The 17,914-nt window shown below is 60.8% G+C and overlaps 1 protein-coding gene and 2 non-coding genes across 3 annotated transcripts; 2 read left to right on the plus strand and 1 right to left on the minus strand.

Annotated features, from left to right (window-relative positions):
- Positions 1 to 10,510: 10,510 nt before the first annotated feature.
- On the minus strand, positions 10,511 to 13,402 carry NAT16 (N-acetyltransferase 16 (putative)). Its single transcript, XM_015813197.1, has 3 exons — positions 13,217 to 13,402; positions 11,923 to 12,147; positions 10,511 to 11,059 (listed from the first exon to the last, which is right to left on the minus strand). The coding sequence occupies exons 1-3, from the start codon at positions 13,400 to 13,402 to the stop codon at positions 10,511 to 10,513; spliced, it is 960 nt and encodes a 319-aa protein (XP_015668683.1).
- A 3,566-nt stretch (positions 13,403 to 16,968) lies between these two features.
- TRNAW-CCA lies at positions 16,969 to 17,040 on the plus strand. Its single transcript has one exon. It is a non-coding gene; the product is annotated as a tRNA-Trp (tRNA).
- A 455-nt stretch (positions 17,041 to 17,495) lies between these two features.
- TRNAT-AGU lies at positions 17,496 to 17,569 on the plus strand. The gene has a single exon. It is a non-coding gene; the product is annotated as a tRNA-Thr (tRNA).
- The last annotated feature ends 345 nt before the right edge of the window (positions 17,570 to 17,914 follow it).

Here is a 17,914-nt window from a genome sequence, read left to right on the forward strand (position 1 = left end):
TAACTGGCCAAGCACATTGGCTGCTATGCATATTTGGGGGGGGGGGATGTTTCCATTATTTTTATTGTTTTAAAATGTTTGATTGTTTCAATTGTTATATATTTCTTGAATTGAATTTCTTGAATTCAGCTGCCCAGAGTCACTGATAGAGATGGGTGGCTTTAGAAATGGAATAAATAAACGAAGACCCTCGGAATGGCTTACTGCCAGCTGGGCCTCCAGGACTCATCAGGCCACTGGGTGCCTTCAGCTTATTCTGCCAGTCGGTTTCTGCCCTGCTTTAAACCACCAGCCCAAATGCGGAAGAAGCGGGAGGGGCAGTGGAGGAGACCCCTTGCCCACCCTCCACCCCCGGCAAAAGCCCCCTCCCACTGTTTGTGCCTGAGTGCTGCTTTCAGCCATCCAGGCTGACAGGGTGGGGAGACTGAAGGGTGGGGAGGGGGGGATGTGTGACCACAGGTGTCCTGGTGAGTTTGGCAGCTGTGGGCAGTGTGCCCCATCAGGGCTCTATCTCACCCACAGCTCACAGCCAGGCAACCTGCTCACCCTCTGACACCCCTTCACCCGGGAATCTGATGTGGCCAGCAGCGCTCTCCCTGCCAAGCTCAGGGTCTCACAACGGGGCCCACGGGGCCAATTTGCGTGTCAGAGGAAGAACTAGTGCGTGTTCAGAGCGGGGTGCCTTTACAAAAGTGCTGGTCATAGAGAATAACATTGTGGGAGAGGCGCTAGATCTCATCAAGAACCTCCTAGCCCTAAGGTGTCTCTCGTGTCTCCAGGCGGTAGCCCAGCAAAGTCCCATGGGCGCCCATGGCCGTTTTAATGCCATCCTGGCTCTTCTGCTTTCTGCACAAAAAGGGCGCTCGGGGACTTTACTCCTCTGGTTCCGACCCAGGGCCCAGCTGACAGGAAACCTGCCCTCCCCCCTTGTGCGGTGAGGAGCTGCAGGCAGTCTCGGTCCGCTGGCCGTTGGCGCTCTCTGCACTCTCGGGGCAAGCCTCGGCCTGGGTCGCTCCCGTGGCTCGGGGGCTGCGCCCTTCCGGAAACCTCCACCCCGAGCCTGCAGAAGGGCGCCTGGCTCGGCGGCTGGGAGACGCAGCCCCCCCTTTCAGCACCTCGGAGAGCTCCCTTCCCGCGGGCCCAGGAAGGCCCGGCTTTGCTCTGGCCCGGCGGGCAGAGGCCTGGAGAGCGTTTTCCCCCCCCCCGCCCTGGCCTTTCCTTAGGGAGCCCCCCGCCCGCCTCCCTTAGCTCCAGCCCAGCGGTTTCGCTCTTGGCTCAGGGCTCCGATATCCTGAGGAGCCACAACCGCCAACCTTGGGAAACGGCGCTCCCCAAAGAGGGCCGTGGGGAGCTCCTCTAGACGAGAGGTGGGGGGGGGGGCTGGTGTCCGTCGCCTTCCTGGAAATAGCCGCGCATTTTCTCTGCCACCGCCCGGAAGCCGTGCCCTGCCCTTCCCGGGGCTCTTCGCTGCCCTCCCCTTTCACGCTAAGGAAGCCGATCCTGAGCAGCTTCCCAGGATCGGCTAAGAGCGGCCAAGTGCCGCGAAGCCGAAAAGGTTGGAAGTAGTAGCGGTATATAAGGGTGAAATTTAAACCGGATGAAGCGAGGGGGAAAAGTTGGCTCAGATTCCCCTCCCCCCCCCCATTGCACCAGCCAGCTCTTGTTTTCCTCCTCTAGGAAGCGGTGAATCATAAGCCGCCCCCCCCCCCGTGCGCCTCAGCTGTTATCAGCCGCCCGAGTGGCGGGAGGGGGAAACAAATCCCACTGCAAGGGGGGCGAGCGGCTCCAATCCCAAAAGCAGGTACGGGGCGCCCTCCCCCCGCAACGCGTTTCCAGCTCGCTGCAGGTCCTGGGTGGGGGCGGCGGCTGGAGGAGAAAACGGGATGAGTCACGGATAATGAAGGTTCACAAAGGAGGAGATGTTTTTCCGGCAGCCTTGGGCGCCTTGGGCCCCCTTGGAGAGCCGCGTCAGGGGGGGAGTCGTCTCTGAGAAGCGGGCAAAGAGGACCCAAAGTTTCGAACAGAGCTCAAACGGCATCAGAAGCAGGTGCCAAAGTGACGTCTTCGCCTCTCCCCCCCCCCCGGCCCTCTTCCGCTGCCTTGGGAGCTCACCCCCCCTCCCCGGGCAACCAGCCCCTCCGGCCCGCCTGTCCCGAGCCCAGAAATGAAGGGAAGTCTCGCCTCCGCCAGAGAGGACCCTTTAGGGAAGGGTGGGGGGCAGTGAAGGAGGGGCGCCTCTCTGCTTTTTGCTCTCGAGGCCACAGGGCAGCGCAGGGCGGGGCGGGCCCTCTTCCGCCCCACCCATCCCGGTGTGTGGCTGCGGTGTAGCTGGTGGCCGCCCCCTCTCCGCCGCCGGTTGTCACATTCGTGGTCGCCGCCCCCTCCCCCGCCCCCGCCCCCTCCCCCTCCCCCTCCCGGATCCGCTGACGCAGTAAACGGCTGCAGAGAATGAGTCACGGAGCTCGCAGAGCGCGGCGAAGACCCGCCGTGCTAAATTTAGTGCAACGGGCCGGGGGAGAGGGGCTTTAAAGGGGCGTCCAGCATAGAGATACAGCCTAGCAACTGCGGGGCGGTGGGCGGAGGGACAGATCAGCAACGCTTCTTTTCCTTGAAGGAGGATCACTGAGCGGGTGGATCCGAAAGATTCTGCCAGGGCTTCTATGGATCGTCGGATAAGGGGGTCGCTATGGGGGGGAGGGAAACGTCCATTCCTCTCCTGTCTGATCCTTTGGGCTTCCCAAGACACGCGCCGCCAGATCTGTCCAACGATCTCCTTGTGGGTCAGTTTCCCTCCCAGCTCTTGGCCCGTTGCCTGACCAGGCGGTGGGAATCCAGTTTTCTCTTCTCCGTCTTTTAAGGGGCTTATTCTGCCTCGCTCCTCCCTCCCCCCAATTCCCCAACACCTTCAGCCATGTCAGGAAAAGTAAGCCGCCATTGCCACACGAAAGTAGCGCCCTGTTTTACAACCGTTATTAGCATGGAGAGCACGTCGGGAAATCAGGCTCCGGTTCTTAATACAATTTCCCAGCTCGGGAAACGAGGGGAGGGAGAGAAACGGGGGGGGGGGAGCGCGCGAGAGCGGCTGCCGTTCTGTTGTCTTAAAGGCCACCAGACAGCCAGTTCCATGGTTACCGGTGGTGCAGGGTAAGGAAGAGCTTCTCTTCATTTGCCTTGAATCCCCCCTTATGGAAACTGCTGTATGCCTATCCCCCCTCCTCTTGGTAAGTAAGCCCTCCCACCCTGACTGGGCAGAAGCCCCTCCCAATTGCATCCCTCACCATTCCTTCAAGGGCAGGAATGGCTTCAAGCAGTCTCTCTCCCTCCCTCCCCCACCCTGTTGATAATCCTTATGGAGGTTCCAGGAGGCTCTTATCAGGGGAGGGAGGGGTCTGGGGGCAGCAGGGGACCTCCTCCTCCTCCTCCTCCTCCTCCAAGGCTGAGCACTAAGGAGGGAGGTTGGCACTCCCCAACTGCAGGCCTTGCACTCTCCACAGTCTGGAGGGAACTTTGTGGTGGGGGAGCCAATGCAAGGGGAGGCCCAAGAACCAATGGCTGAGCCCACCCCTCCCCCTGCCCCAGGTCCCTGTCCTTTTTAAGGAAAGCCACGGCCTCTCCTGCTGCCCTTGGGTGAGAGTCTCTGTCCAGCTACTCCAAAGGTCCTCCTGCAAGGTTCTGGAGCTCAGGAGCTAGACTGCTTCTGAGGAGGGGGCCACGAGAAGGGTGTGGAGTGACTGAGCTGAGCCCCTCCCGCAGCCTCAAAGGGGCCCAGCACCAGGGAGCAGTGAGGCCAGGTCTGGCAGCCAGTCAAAGGGCCGGTCCCGATTCTGCCAGGGCAGGCCTGGCCTTGCGGCCTCACCCTGCCTCACCACGTCTCCTGAGCTGCTGCCTTGCAGCATCTGGTGTCCTCTGTGCCTTCTTCCCAAAGAGAAGCCGGGACAGAGGGCTGCGCTGCCAGCAAGAATTCTGGGAACAGCAGGGGAGACCCCGCTTTGAGCAAGGGAGGTGACCCCCCCCAGGTCTGGCTCCTTCTCCCCTTGGCTTGCCTAGAAGCACAAAGGGGGGGAGATCCCGGCCTTGCTCCCATGGCCTGCAACAGGGCCTTATTTGCTGAACATCCCCCCCCCAGCAAAGGCATCTTGAACTTTGGGGTCACCTTGCTTTGGGGTTTATTTGGGGAGAGACCAACCAGTACATTCTGTGCTAGCTTCCCCGTTCCCCTTTCAAAAACTGCCCTGGGTGCAAAATGCGGAGGGACAACTTGCTTAGAGGGGAGCACTTTGGGGCACCAGAGCATATAAACTGCCTGGCTTCCAATTTTTCTGCTGACGTTACCGGTGAAGGGAGTTGCTTGGCCCATGCTTGGAGGAAGCCCCAGTTGGGAAACTCTCCCTCAGTTGGGTCTCGTCTTGGCAGGCTAAATTCCTCACTTCAGGATGAGGCCCTCTTGGTCACAGAATGGTTTGTATTGCCACTTGTCACTCTTGGTTTACCATAGGGACATTGTTGTTGTTGTTAATTGTGAAGTCGTGTCCGACCCATCGTAACCCCATGGACAACGTTCCTCCAGGCCTTCCTGTCCTCTACCATCTTCTGGAGCCCATTTAAGCTCACGCCTCCTGCTTCAGGGACTCCATCCAGCCACCTCATTCTCTGTCGTCCCCTTCTTCTCTTGCCCTCCATCTTTCCCAGCATTAGGCTCTTCTCCAGGGAGTCCTTCTTCTCATTAGGTGGCCAAAGTACTTGAGTTTCAACTTCAAGATATGGTCTTCTAAAGAGCAGTCAGGGTTGATCTCCTCTAGGACTGACCGGTTTGATAGCCTCGCAGGAGTCTTCTCCAGCACCATAGTTCAAAGGCCTTCATTCTTTATCGCTCAGCCTTTCTTATGGCCCAACTTTCACATCCATACATTGCAACTGGGAAAACCATGGCCTTGACTATACACACTTTTGTTGGCAGGGTGATGTCTCTGCTTTTTAGTATGCTGTCTAGATTTGCCACAGCTTTCCTCCCCAGGAGCAAGCGTCTTTTAATTTCTTGGCTGCAGTCCCCATCTGTGGTGATCTTGGAGCCCAGGAAGATAAAATCTGTCACTACCTCCATTTCTTCCCCATCTATTTGCCAGGAATTGAGAGGGCCAGAAGCCATGATCTTGGTTTTCTTAATGTTGAGTTTCAAGAAAACTTTTGCACTCTCCTTCTTCGCCCACAGCAACAACGGAAGAAGCTTGAAACGGAAAAGAATTAAAGTGCCCAGAAGAATGTGGAGTTGGATGCCAACGGGGACTGCAAGGAGGAGGCTGGGGACAAGCAAAAATTCCCCTCCAAAAAGGGCTGCTACAGAAGGCGAGGATGAGAAAAGGGCCGCCTCACATGCAGAGGGAGCAGAGGAGGGACCCATGAGGCAGTGAGGGACCCATGAGGCAGAAGAAACCGAGGTGGACAGAAATAAAAGTTGCTCCCATTTGGAAGAGTGCAAGGGACGGTGAATGAAAATCAAAGTCATGAAATTTGGAATAAAACCAAAGTAAAGGATTGCTGAAGGGGTATTTCAGAGGTTAGCAAAGGAAAGGGTGGACTTGGATTGATGTTACTCAACAAACAAACAGACCATCAAACGGCTGGCATTCAGTATGTTTAATATTATTGTTAGCTTCCAGAAAATGAATAATGAAAATGAAAACCTAAATACTGTGAGAATATTGAGAATGGTTAAGCCTGCAGTATAACTGGAGAAATGTTAAAAGTGGGAGGTGGGTTGCTTATGGCTGTGTGACTTTTTCAACATATCTGCAAAGGTTGCAACTGTACAGGACGTTTCTTGTTCTTTTACTGAAAGCAAAAAGTGACAACAGTGAACACAGACAAAACTGCATTTCTGGAACTGATGGGGCATGTCTGAGAATAAACAGTTCACTATGCAAATGTTTTGAGAATGGGCAGACAATAAAAGCCAAGGAGAGATGATGTCTCTTCTTAACATGATACCATTTGTGATCTCTGTAGGTTAGAAGGGGCTGCTGTGGGGAGGTTTGGGGTGCATTGATTGGGGATGCAGGTGTACCGGGAGCTTTGGACATGGGTCACAGAGCCACAGAAGGGCAGATTGGAACCGGTGGGTTGGGGGGGGGGGTCACCCAGCCCGGCTCCTTGCCAGGCGGGAACAGAGGCCACCCCAGCCTCTCTTGAAACTTCCCCAGAAAGGATATCCATTGATTCTGAGGCAGATGTTCTGCTCCAGATGTGAATGATCTGCCATGCTGGTTACATTGAAAAATGTGAGGAGGATGTTCAAAGATCAGGGCAGTTGTGTTCAAGCTGAACAAATAATTGTGAATCCTACATAAATGAAAAACCAGCACGAAGTGATGTACCAGTGGAAAAAATTGAAGGGCAGCAAGTGCCGATAGCAAGGGAGATGGCGGCTGGTTGCAAGGAACAAATATTGGTTGAAGAAGGTGTAGAAGTTCGGGTGCTGGTCTAGAAACCGGGAGGCGGCGAGTTCTAGACCTGAAATGAAACACGAAAGTCGGCCAGTCCCTTTCTTTCAGTCCAATCTACCTCACAGGGTTGTTGTTGCTGGGGGGGGGAAAGAGGAGTGCTATGTGTGTTCTCTGAGGTATTTATGAAAAATAATAAAGGGAGGATACAAACAAGTCGTCAAGTCCCGCTGCTTCTGCCCGCTGCGGCAGGAGAAGCGCAGCGGGGGGGGGGGCGGGGGGTCCCTGCTGGGGGCGGCAGTGACGCGAGACGGAGCCCCTCTGGCCCTTCGGGGAAAAGGAAGCCGGGGAGGCCCCAAGGCCGCCGGCCGGAGAAGGAGCGGGGAGCCTGGGGCAGCTGAGCTCCTCAAAGGGGCGTCTCAAGGGCAGGGGAGAAGCGGCAGGCGGGAGGGCGGGCCGGGCAGAGGCCGGGAGGGTCCCGGAGGAAAGAACGGCGTCCACGAGATTCAGCTGTTTTTCCCTTTTTTCCTTACGCCTCTAATTTGCTCAGGTGCTTCTCGTGCCTTTGTTGCACCGTCCCTCAAAAGTCATCGGCTGTTTATCCAAAGGGCCTGAGGAGGGAGGCGTTTGGGGGCGGAGCTTCCGGCCCCCCCGTAGGACGTTCCCCCTCCTGCCCCATTGTTCCTCCTAACGGCAGCCCAAGGACGAGCAGGCCGCCAACGGGCTCTGCCAATCTGGCTGACAGGCGCTGCGAGTCTGCTCGCTTTTTGTCCCCAGCCGAAGGAGCCACTTCCAGCTCTGCCCCCCCCCACCTCCGGAGGAAAACTGGCCCTGTGGGGCAGGCCCGGAATAAGCCACCCGGGAGAATTAGGCAGAGAGGCTGCAGCTGTGCCCGAAGGGAAGCGAATTCGGAGGCAGCCCCCCCCACTTCTAAATGGCCTCCGGAGCTCTCGGAGTGAACAAGGGACTCCGCAGTTATGAGGGAGGGGCACCCCCTCCCCCCCCCAGGAGGACTGAGTTGCAAGGGCGGCTGGCAACGCCCGGGGCCAACGCTCCCTCTGCCTCCCCAGGGAGCAAAACCAGGGGCGAGGAAAGGCTGCTGGGGGGCAGGCAGAGCCCAGGTGGGAGGGAAAGGATTTGCCTCTGGAGGCTTCTTCTAATACTGCGCAAGGCTCACTTTGAACGTGACACTCGGGAAAACTGGGCAGGGGCCCCAGCAAAAGGACGTGGCGACCTGGTGCCACCCTTCCTCCCGCCTCACGTGGCCACATGGACTATTGCCAGGAGCACCACCTACGTCGGCCCCGTTGCCAGGCTCCCTCGCCGTATCCACACGGCTGTTGCCAGGGAGGTGGGGGGCAGCAGAAGCAGCTGGGCCCCTTGGGGTTGCACCCCCAACCTGGATGTAGCCTTGGCCCCAGACTTGCAAAGGTGCCCCGCTGCCTGCTGTGGTAGACGAACAGCCACCTTGGGGCGTGTTCCGAAGGGGGCGATGTGGTCCTTTCAGAGTGGGAGGTAGAGGTAGGGTTGATGTATATGGACTTTGTAGGTAGCCCAGATCAAAGGGAGGGGGTGTGTGAGTGCGTGTCTTTGGGTTAGATCAGGCCACCTGGATCCCCTCCTAGTCCCCTGTACCCAGGGAGGGAGCTGGCAGTTGAGGCCCCCAACTTTGGTTCTGGGGACTCCAAGCCCTCTGCAGGCTGGTCTGGATCTACTAGAGCCCGGGAGTTCATGGCTTCCCTCAACCACTCAGCTCCTCTTTCCTCGCAGAGCGATTGTGATCTGGACAAGGAGGGTGTCCCCCCCCCCCGCTTCCTTGTGGTCAGAGTGTCCCTGAGGCCATCCACCTCTGCAAGGTTTCAACATTTCGACGGTGAGCCCCAGATGCTCACGGGTGAGGGCTGGCTTTGAGGGGCGCCAGGGATCTTCTCGGCCACTTGACTGGGAAGACCGCTGGCCACAAGCAGTGCCTCAGGCCCTTGGCACACCTGATCCCGAATGATCTCTCTCCACTGGCCAGCCCCGGGCGGCTCCTGGGCCTCTGCAGGACCTCCGGAAAAGAAGGCGCAGACTCAACTCCCGGAACCTGCGCGGACGGGCAAGAGAGGGACCGACTGAGCCGGGTACCCACCCGGTTTCACCCCTCCTGGGTGGCAGTAAGAGGGGCCAAGCCCTTTCCCTCCTTCCTGGGCTCTGTGGGCTGCTGTCCAGCGGCCTTTCTTAGAGTGGCTGATCCTGTTGCAAAGGCTTCTTGCTGGCACTGTGACCGGCTGGCACAATGCTGGTGGGCCAGCAACGTCACTCCCTTTCACCCCGTGTTTTGGCTCCGCTTGACCTGCCAGTAAGCTTGGCCGGTTCCCCCTGGGGAAGGGGGCAGGGCGCTCTCTCAGATGCCCTCTCTGCCTGCAGCTTGGGCCCTTGTGGCTTCGTGCTGCTGCCAAGGGAGGCTGTTCCCTCTGTCTGGGAGACGGCCAGCGTCTCCAGGCAGAAGGGCTGTTCCTGGTGGCCTGGAAGGGAGCTGGGGCGTGCCTCCCCCGCCTCTCTGCATCCGGAGGGGCCGTATAGCTGTTGCTTGGTCTGTCGCCCTTCGTTCTTAGTAGGCTGTCGAGTTGGTGGCAAACCACCGTCTTCAGATAAAGCAGAGGGTCTGGAACCTGGTCAGGGACGGAAACAGCTTTGATTGCACTGCTGGATAAGATCCCTTCTTGGGATCTGGATGGGAAGAGCACCCCGGTCCAGCTCCTTTCAGGCCCCTCAGCAGCTTTCAGCGCCATCCACCCGGCCTCCTTAGGGACTTTGGTCCGGATTGGGGGCTCCTCACAAAGGCTGGTCCAGTCAGGGTGAAAGAAAGGGAGGGAGGGTGCAACTTAAACCCAGTTTTACCTCTGCAAGAAGCCACTGGCTGAGTTATAGGTTAGTTTGGGGTTCAACACCGTCAGTGTGCTGAGGGTATCCGCAGCTCTGGAGCAAGGAGGAGCTACGGCTTGTCCATCGGGGTGTCTGGTTGGCCCCAGGAGCAGGTCTTGGCAGAGAACCCACGGCCGAGAGGGCCTCCTACTTCGGACAATAGGCGAAAAGCTTGACCAGTGCCCAGCTGTGGGCCTCCTTGGGGCAAGAGGATTGGCCCCAGGGCCTCTTGGCATGAGCTTCAAGAGTAGGGCAGGAGCCTCAGCTGCCCCCACATGCAAAGGACTGCCGATTATCCAGCGCTCACTGATGGGGCCACCTTACGCCCACCAGGGCCTTGGCCCCCAGGGGCGGCTCCAGGGGCTCAGAGACACTCCCTTTCGTGGCTTGACTTCCGGATGCTTCTGGAGTGCCTTCACCCCACCCCACCCGAATCAGCCCCTGCGCTCAATCTCGCTGGAAGGGCAGCTGGGGGTCTTCTGCACTTGGGAGGACCAGGGCAGTGGGGGGGGGAGGGGAGGGGGTGCACAGAGGCCCTCCGCAATGGCCTCCCACTGGACAGGGAGCTCCGGCTTCAGCGCCTCCTGGAGCGTGGAGGACAGAAATACAGGCAGAGGCCTTTGGGACTGGACGTGGGCTTCCCTTTTGGGTTTTCTGATTTGAGCATCTCAGATGTTGGATGGTTTTAAATGGATGTTGGATGTTAACCACTGACATTTTCACCATGTTTGAACTCCTGTCAATATGACAAGAGCCCTGTGGGGCTGCAGTGGGGTATAAATGTAATAAATATGACTGACTAGATATGGCCAACAGCTGGGGGGGCTGGGGGGGAGGGTAGGCGAGACACCTCTCAACAGGACTGAGGAGAAAGAGAGAGAGAGAGAGAGAGAGGGAGGGAGGGAGGGAGGGAGAGAGAGACCCAGCCCTCTGGAGAGGCCACCCGTCCGCCCCTTCCCCTGGGCTCTTTCCTAGGGAAGGGCTGTGGCTGCAGGCCTTGGCGGCAGAGCCAACGCGGGGGGGGGTGTCCCCTTCCTGGGCCTGGGTCTTCTCCGCAGGGATGGCCTGTGTGGCCCACCTGAGAGGACAGATCGGGCCTGTCGGAAAGGCAGGGGAGACCCATGGTGGACAAAGCGGGCTCGGGAAGGGAGGGGGCCCTCTGCCCTTCAGATGTCGGCCTCCAGCAGGTACTGCTCAGTGTAGTCCTTCGCCAGCTCCAGGCCCAGGGCCTCCTGGCAGAAGGCCGCCATCTCCAACCACAGCTGGGGCTCCAGGAACAGCTGGCACATGACGCTTCCCTGCAGGGCGGGCACCTGGAGGCGCAGGTGGTGGACCAGCTGGCTCTTGAGGTGGGCCAGGCTGCGGCCAAAGGCGTCGATGTTCAGGTAGTGCCAGTCTTTGCCCAGCGGGATGGGGAAGGGCTGGGTGCTCAGGGTGGCCACGGTCGGCCGGGCCTTCTGATCGACCACCCAGCAGAGGCTCTTCTTCTGCAGGAGGCCGAGGTTGCTCCGGGTGGCCTGGAAGGGCTGCCAGTCCTGGATGATGGTCTGGTTGGGCAGGACCTCCCTCCGGAAGGCCTCCTTCAGGACGACCTCCGGCACCTCCTTCTCCAGGAGCAGCTCCGAAGGCTCCGGGCTGAAGCCGCCCTCCGCCAGCACCGCAGCGTCCAACCGGGACAGCACCTCCTGGGCCTGGAAGCGCACCAGAAGGATCCCCTGGAAGGGGAGGAGGGTTTTTCAAGGGGGCGGGAAGAGCCTGGCGGGGCAACAACCAAGCCGTTGCCTGCTGGGGGGGCCACTCTGGCAGGTGGCCGCCCTCTGCCTGCTGGCATCCTGCCTGAGGAGACCCCCCACCCAGGGCTGGCCCTGCTTCCTTTGGCCACAGGAGGGGTCCTTGAGCGGCTCCCGTCCAGTGCAGACTCGGTGAGGGGGCTCTTTCTCCAGGCCCTTCCGGTTTGGCTGGATCCCCATTTGCTTCTGTCCCGCCAGGCAGCTTAGAAATGGGGGGTGGGGGTGTTCCTGGAAGCCAGGTCTGCAGGGAAGGCAACCAGGTGGGGAGGGCTTGCTAGGCAGCCAGCAGATTGGCCCCCGAGTGGATCTCGGGGGCCTTTCCCAAGAGGAATGGAAAGAAGGGGGCGAAGAGAAAAGGGCCCAGCCACAAGGGAAGGGGCTGCTGAGGGTTGGCTGAGAAGCTGGGCGGCCATGGAGGTGCGCTTGGCCAGCAGGGATCTCCTCCTCGCCTGGGGCCCAACAGAGACCCCAGCCTCTTCCCCAAAGAGCTGAGGGTGGCAGGCTTGGGCATGCATCCCGTGGGCTGGGGAGCGTGCCTGCTGGCCGTGCCCCCGGTCTGGGCTGAAGGGCTGGGTGCTCAGCCTTAGCTTGCCAGGCTGCCCAAGGCCTTGAGCCCTGGGTTCAAGTCTGCGCCCTCAACCTCTCTCCCAAGGGTCCTGCATCCACCTGTCCTAGGCCCAGCTGGTCCAGGAACAGAGCCCCAGCGCTTTGGTATACTTGGTCCTGCCCCCCTCCTCAGCCTCCCCCCCCCAGAAGGGACAGGTCGTTCCAGAGCAGGGTTCCTTCACCTGTTTTGCAATGATGCGATACTTCCTCAAGTCCTTAGGGCCCAGCTTGTCATCCCGGGTCAGGCGTGACACTTTGACTTCCGGATGCTTCTCCTTCACCATGGCAGAGCAGAATCGCTGCAAGACCCCAGCCACGCCTTTGCCACGCTCCCAGGGTGCCACGCGCAGTCCCTCCACCAGGGCGGTCTCGCCCGCGTCAATGATGTAGACCGACTGGAGCCCTATCTGGGGGCAGATTGCGGGGTGGGGGGGAGGAGCAGAGGGTTAACTTCCAAGAGGTCCGATGGGTGGAGCAAGCACTGGAGGGGCCCTGACCCCACATGAAACATGGCCACTCGGGATCCAAACTCCATCAGCCCCACTGCACTCGTCCAAGTAGGCCCCCCAGGTTCCTTGATGGGGGGGACCAAAGCCCCGCCTGGCACCTGCGTGAACAATCTGGTGAACGTGAAAGTACAGCTCGTTTTGAAGGAGAGGGGAAGGGGCTTCTCTTCTCCAGCTTCTGAAGTGGGGAGGGGGGCATCCGAGCAGTGCTTGCCTTGGCCTGAAAATTCCTTCCCAAAGGTTTCGGGGGGGGCATCCCAATGTGGCATATTCACCAAAGATAAAGTGAAAGAGCCGCATTACAGCTTTGGAAACGTTCTGAATTTCTGCTTCAGAAGCGTCTCTTCTTCCATTTTGAAGAACACAAAAGGGACCGCAGGGCTAACCCCGTCTGGCCTCCAGCCAAATGCTTCTGGGGCAATGCACGTTTAGAAACCATTTGTCAAATTCAGGTTGTTCCTTCCACAACCTGACAAAAGTAATTGGGACCATTATTGGACACAATATATGCGCATAAGGAAGAGCAAGGTCACGCCTCCCCCTTTGGCTTAGGGGCTGCTTCCCATCCGTTGCCTGCCATCCTAGGGCCAGGCCGTTGGTCTGGACTGTAAGCTCGGCTGGGCTCTCCACTGCAGGGAGGCGCACCAAGAATTCATAAGAGTAACGGACAAACCCCCAACCCCGCTATAATGCCGCCCCTCTTGGAAACAGGAGGATGTGGCAGCGCACCTTGAACACTCGGAGGCCGGGGGTCCCAGGGCCATCCCCTCAGAGAGGCAGTAAGTTGGGCAGCCAAGGGCCACGTGCCCTTTTCTCTGGGGAAGGATCCGGGTTCCTTTGTTCCAGTGACCGATGCTGCTCCCCACCAGCCTCTCCCACCCACCCACCCACCCACCCCGCTGCCCGGCTTCAGTTCCACTGAAGGGTTGGGGGAAGAGAGGCAGCGAGCCAGCTTCGCACGGGCCCTTACCACCACGCCGTTCTTCTTGGCCAGCACCACGGTGCGGTTTGGCTCATGGACCCAAGCATGGTAGCGGCTTGGGAGGTAGTCGAGGCCCCCGTAGATCCCCTTGGAGATGGCCAGGATCTCCTCAAAATCCCTTTCCGTGGCAATGGCGAACTCCAGCTGCGAGTCGGCGGCACTTTCCAGTTTCATGGCTTGCAGAGGCAACGGCGGCTGCAGGGACACAGAGCTCCATGAGCACCCCAGGCAGGGCCACGGAGGGGAGTCCCACAGCAGCCCTCTGCAGGCAGCCCGGCTGGCCTCCGGTAGGGCGCAGAGGGCGCAGGCTTGTGACGGGTTCTCTCGGGCGGGATGGAGAAGGAGGGTGGACAGGGAGGAGAGGAACTTGGGGTGGACATAAGCCCAGAAAGAGAAGGTGGTTCCATGATCCCGTGGGTCATCTGGTCATCTCTGTATAGCCGGTCCTTCCTGCTTCCCGTAGATTTCCGCAGAAGCCCCACTTGGCGCCCTACAACCAAGTGGGGAGGGAGACACGTTGTCACAGTACAGGCTGTGCCTTGGGGAAAACGCAGCCTCGGGATCTGGATGAAGGAAGCATAGTCATCCTTACATCCGGTCAGATCCAGGGAATTTGGGACAGTCAAAGCTTCAGCAAAAATGACTTTTTGTTAACCACGCGGCCACCATCTCCACGGGAGAGCGAGAACCAAGGGCAGGTGGGCCTCTGGCTGTCAGAGAGAGGCACACGGAGAGGATGGCCTGGAGAGGATGGCCGAGCCAAATGCCCCGCGTGGGCCGGAAGGGGCTGCCTGTCCAAAGATGGACGCAACCAAAGTCCTCTCTTCTGACCCCAGAGCCGGGCAGAGGCCCTCAGCCCAATGCCCTTGGTGTGACCTCTGTCCTATTTCCCCACCATTTTCTCCTGGCGGCCGGAGCCCCTCAGCCACAGCCCTCTTAAGACTGGGATGGAGCTTCAGCCTCACCTGCCTCAGTCCAGCTTTGGTTCCCTGGCAGGTGAACTGGCCCACAAAGCCCGCCTGGCAAAATCGGGGTGAGTAGCGGGGTGCATTGCTCTGCCTTTTCCTTGCATTCTCTCTCTCTCTCTCTCTCTTGCGCGCGCACACACACACACACACACACAGAGACACAGACACACACACGGGGGGGGAGGAGGAGGGAGACGGGCCTCCAACGGCCTCGTTGCCGTTGCTCAGGTGATGAGCCCTGGAAACAGAAAAGGCACGGAGGGGGAGCGCAGCTGTCATCCTTCCTTGGGGAACCCTGCAGGGCGGGGTTCGGAGAGCCAAGGAGACCCCCGGACCAAACGCCGCTCCGGCCAGCCATCCTCCCCTGGCCGAGGCTCCTCCTCGGCCCTTTGCAGGGCAGAGCGCTCCGGGAGGCTGAGGCCGGAGGGAGACCTTCCCTCCCGGGGAGTGAACGGGAGGCGAGGAGAAAGCCAGCTCGCGTCCCCCCCCCCCGTCGTTTGTCTCCCCCGCCGCCGCGGAGGCCTTCCTCGGTTGTCGGAGCTGCCGGCCGCAACCAACTTCCCCCGCGGCCTCGGCGGCAGAAAGGAGGGAGCGGGAGGGGCGCCAGCGCCTCACGCCGAACCCCCCCCCAAGCAGCCCCCAGCCGTCTCCCCCAAGGCCCGCGGAGGCCGACGGGCCGATGCAGGGAGGAGGAGGCGCCGATATACCTGCTGAAGAAGCGCAGAGGAGCAGAGCGAGCCGCGAGCCGATGGCGCACCTGCTAGGACCCTCCGGCGCCGGAGCCTTTGCGCCCGACGAGCTTCTCGCCTCCCAGGAAGAATGGAGATAAGCTCACCCCCCCCCATCCCTCCGCCCCGCCCACGGACGGCTTGGACGGGGCGCCTACTCCCCCCCCCCGCTCGTGCGCGCTTCTACGTCAGCGCTGGGGGAGGCGAGGGCGCGAGAGGCGAGCGTGGGAGGCCGGACGAGGCAGACGCGCCCCTCCCCACCGGCAGATGCCGGGCACCGGCTCCGTTCAAGGCCGCAGAGCGGCGCGGGACCCTCGACAGGGCTAGGGCGCCCGCTGCAGGCAGCGGGTCCTACCTACTCTGGCACAGCTGATGGCCCCGGGCTCCGTGGAGTGAGGAGCCCAGCTGGGGTGGGAGGCCCGGGCCCCGCCTTCGCCCGGAAGGCTCCTAACTGGTGACCGGGAGCCGGCGCTGGGGGCAAGGATGGGGGAAGCGAGGGGACGTTGCTTTCCCCAAGCCCTGGAGGAGGAGGAGGAGCGGGGGAACCTGAGTTGAGCGCCTCAGCCCAGCTAAATAAAATAAGGTGCATCTGAACGGAGCACCCGAAGGCGGCTTGGCTGGGCCGGGTGGGTCAGAGCCGCATTCCAGGCATTTCATTTCATTATTTTATTTTATTATTTTTATTATTTTATTATATTTATGGGCAGAAGCAAGGTGGGGATTTCGGACTCTGGTCTGGGAGAAGACCCCTGAGAAGACTGGAGAGCCAAGAAAGCCACCGGTGGCTGACCAAACGAATGAACCCGGAGTTCTTACCGGAGGCACCAACGGCCCCACTCCGGGCCCAGAAGGCGAAGGCCCAGCCCGATCTCTGGGAGGGCTCAGAGGCTGGGGAAGGAGGGAGAAGGCGAGGGGAGGAAGAGGGGCACCGCTTACTGTGGCCATAAGAGGAAGATTAATGGAAAGGGCTAAAAAATCTGGTTAGGGACGGAGCGTCGTGGAGAAAACTTGTCCACGTGCTACCCAAGAGTCGATAATGAGTTCATCAATAACCAAATAACCAGGCCGCGCATCCAAGCGGGGGAGCCGCACGACAGCCCGTCACAGCGGTCCAGCTGCCGTGACCCAGGGAGGGAGGGAGGGAGGCGTGGGGGGGGGGCGGCTGGGCGGGGAGCTGCGCCACCAATCTGCAGGAGAGGCGCACTTGGGGACGGCGTGGCCCGCTCCTGCTTGAAGGGCCCACAGTGGCCTCGGCCTCGCATTTGGGGCGGGGGGGGGGGCTGGCCTGATTCTGACAGGCAGAGCTGTTTTTAAACTCCTGGCTGAGCCGTTCTCCAGGGCATTAACGAGTAAGTTAAAAGCCACTCCACGGACTATTAACTCGCACGGAGTCCCCGGCTGGGACGGAATCGACCGGACTCTTCGGGGATTGAACCTGGCTCGCTTCCTTGCATCGGGGAACCCGCCCCTCCCCCGTCCAGTCCCAAATCACGGATCTGTCCCGTAGGTCGAAAGCCCCCCTGAAGACCCCTAGGCGAAGCCGAACGGACAGAGGCCCCGGGCTCCCGAAGCAGAGAAGGCGTCCGCTTACTCCGGGAGCGCCCGCTTTCGTGTAGACCGGGGTGGGGGAGCGGCTGGCAGCTCCGCTTCATGAACCGAGGCAGCCAAACGGCCCCGGAGCATCTCCGCATGGTCTGCCGCGGCCCACCGGAGCTCCCGCGCCTAGGATGCCTCTAAGTCTCGCCGCTTTCTCCATCCCGCCGGGCGCGCCTACGGGCAGCCTCCCCTGACCAAGCCCCCCCCCCCCCGATTCCCGCTCCAGCCGCTGGGCCGGTCTCGGCAGCCGCGTCTGCGCCTCCCGCTGGCTCCTCTCTCCGGGCGGGACGGGGGCGCCGCAGGGGCTGGTTGGCGGGGCGTTGGGGGGCGTTGGGGGTGCAGGGTAGCCGGGCTGCCTCCGCTCAAGGCCCGGGCGAGACTCCTCGCCTGCTGCCCGAGCAGGAGGTGCCAGGCCCACAGGGGAGGATGCCGGAGAGAGCCCGCCGCCGGCCTCGTGGCGCAACGGTAGCGCGTCTGACTCCAGATCAGAAGGCTGCGTGTTCGAATCACGTCGGGGTCAATATCGTCCTTTTACTCCGGGCTGCGCCGACACCGGCGGGGGGGGGAGTGCTCCCTCCTCGCCCCTTCGGGGGAAAGACGGAGCCGCAGAGTATCGCTGCGGGGATGGGAAGCCGGCTCCGCTTGATCAAGGAGGAGCAGCAGCAGCAGCAGCCCTGATCCGCGAGCGTCCGACAGGGGAGCTGCGAGGGGCTGAAGTTCAGTTCCATCTGGGGATCCCCCGAGCAGTCGGACCTCCCCGCGGCGCCCCCTCCCCAGCCCTCGAAGGGGCCTCCGCCTCCTCCTGTCCCGCTCCCGTTTCCTGCTCGGCCGGTCCGCTTCTTGGTTTTGAAACGCCGCTCCGGGATCCGTCCGTCTCCATCCGATCCAACCACAAAACTCCTGGCCGGGTTTTGCGACATACTTATGCCAGCTTGCATTGAACAGCCAGGCCCGCGCGGATGCAAGCCGACGGGTGGCGCCGTGGCTTAGTTGGTTAAAGCGCCTGTCTAGTAAACAGGAGATCCTGGGTTCGAATCCCAGCGGTGCCTGCGTGGCGATCTGCTCCCCTTTTGCGAGCCGCCGTCTCATTTTGCGGGTGGAGGCCGGCGGCGCCGCTGGCTGCAAAGCGACGGGCAGCGCTCGGGAATAGAGGCGCGCCAGATGTTTCCCGGCCGGCCCCAAGCGCTGCGGAAGAAGGCGGCGGCGGCCCTTCCCCTCGCAGGGCACCCCTGGAGGGCGGCCCTTCCGCGTTGGCCCAGATTCAAGCCCTGCAGAGACACCGCGGGGCCGGGCAGCGCCAGCCGATGAGCAGCACGGTAGCGCGGCCGAAGGGTTAGCGGTTAGCGGGTCAAAGGGAAGACTCCCCCCCCACAAGATGCCCCCCGCTGCCCTCT

This window comes from Protobothrops mucrosquamatus, unplaced genomic scaffold (assembly GCF_001527695.2).
Source record: "Protobothrops mucrosquamatus isolate PMUCROS unplaced genomic scaffold, P.Mucros_1.0 scaffold141, whole genome shotgun sequence".
Classification (NCBI taxonomy): Eukaryota; Metazoa; Chordata; class Lepidosauria; order Squamata; family Viperidae; genus Protobothrops; species Protobothrops mucrosquamatus.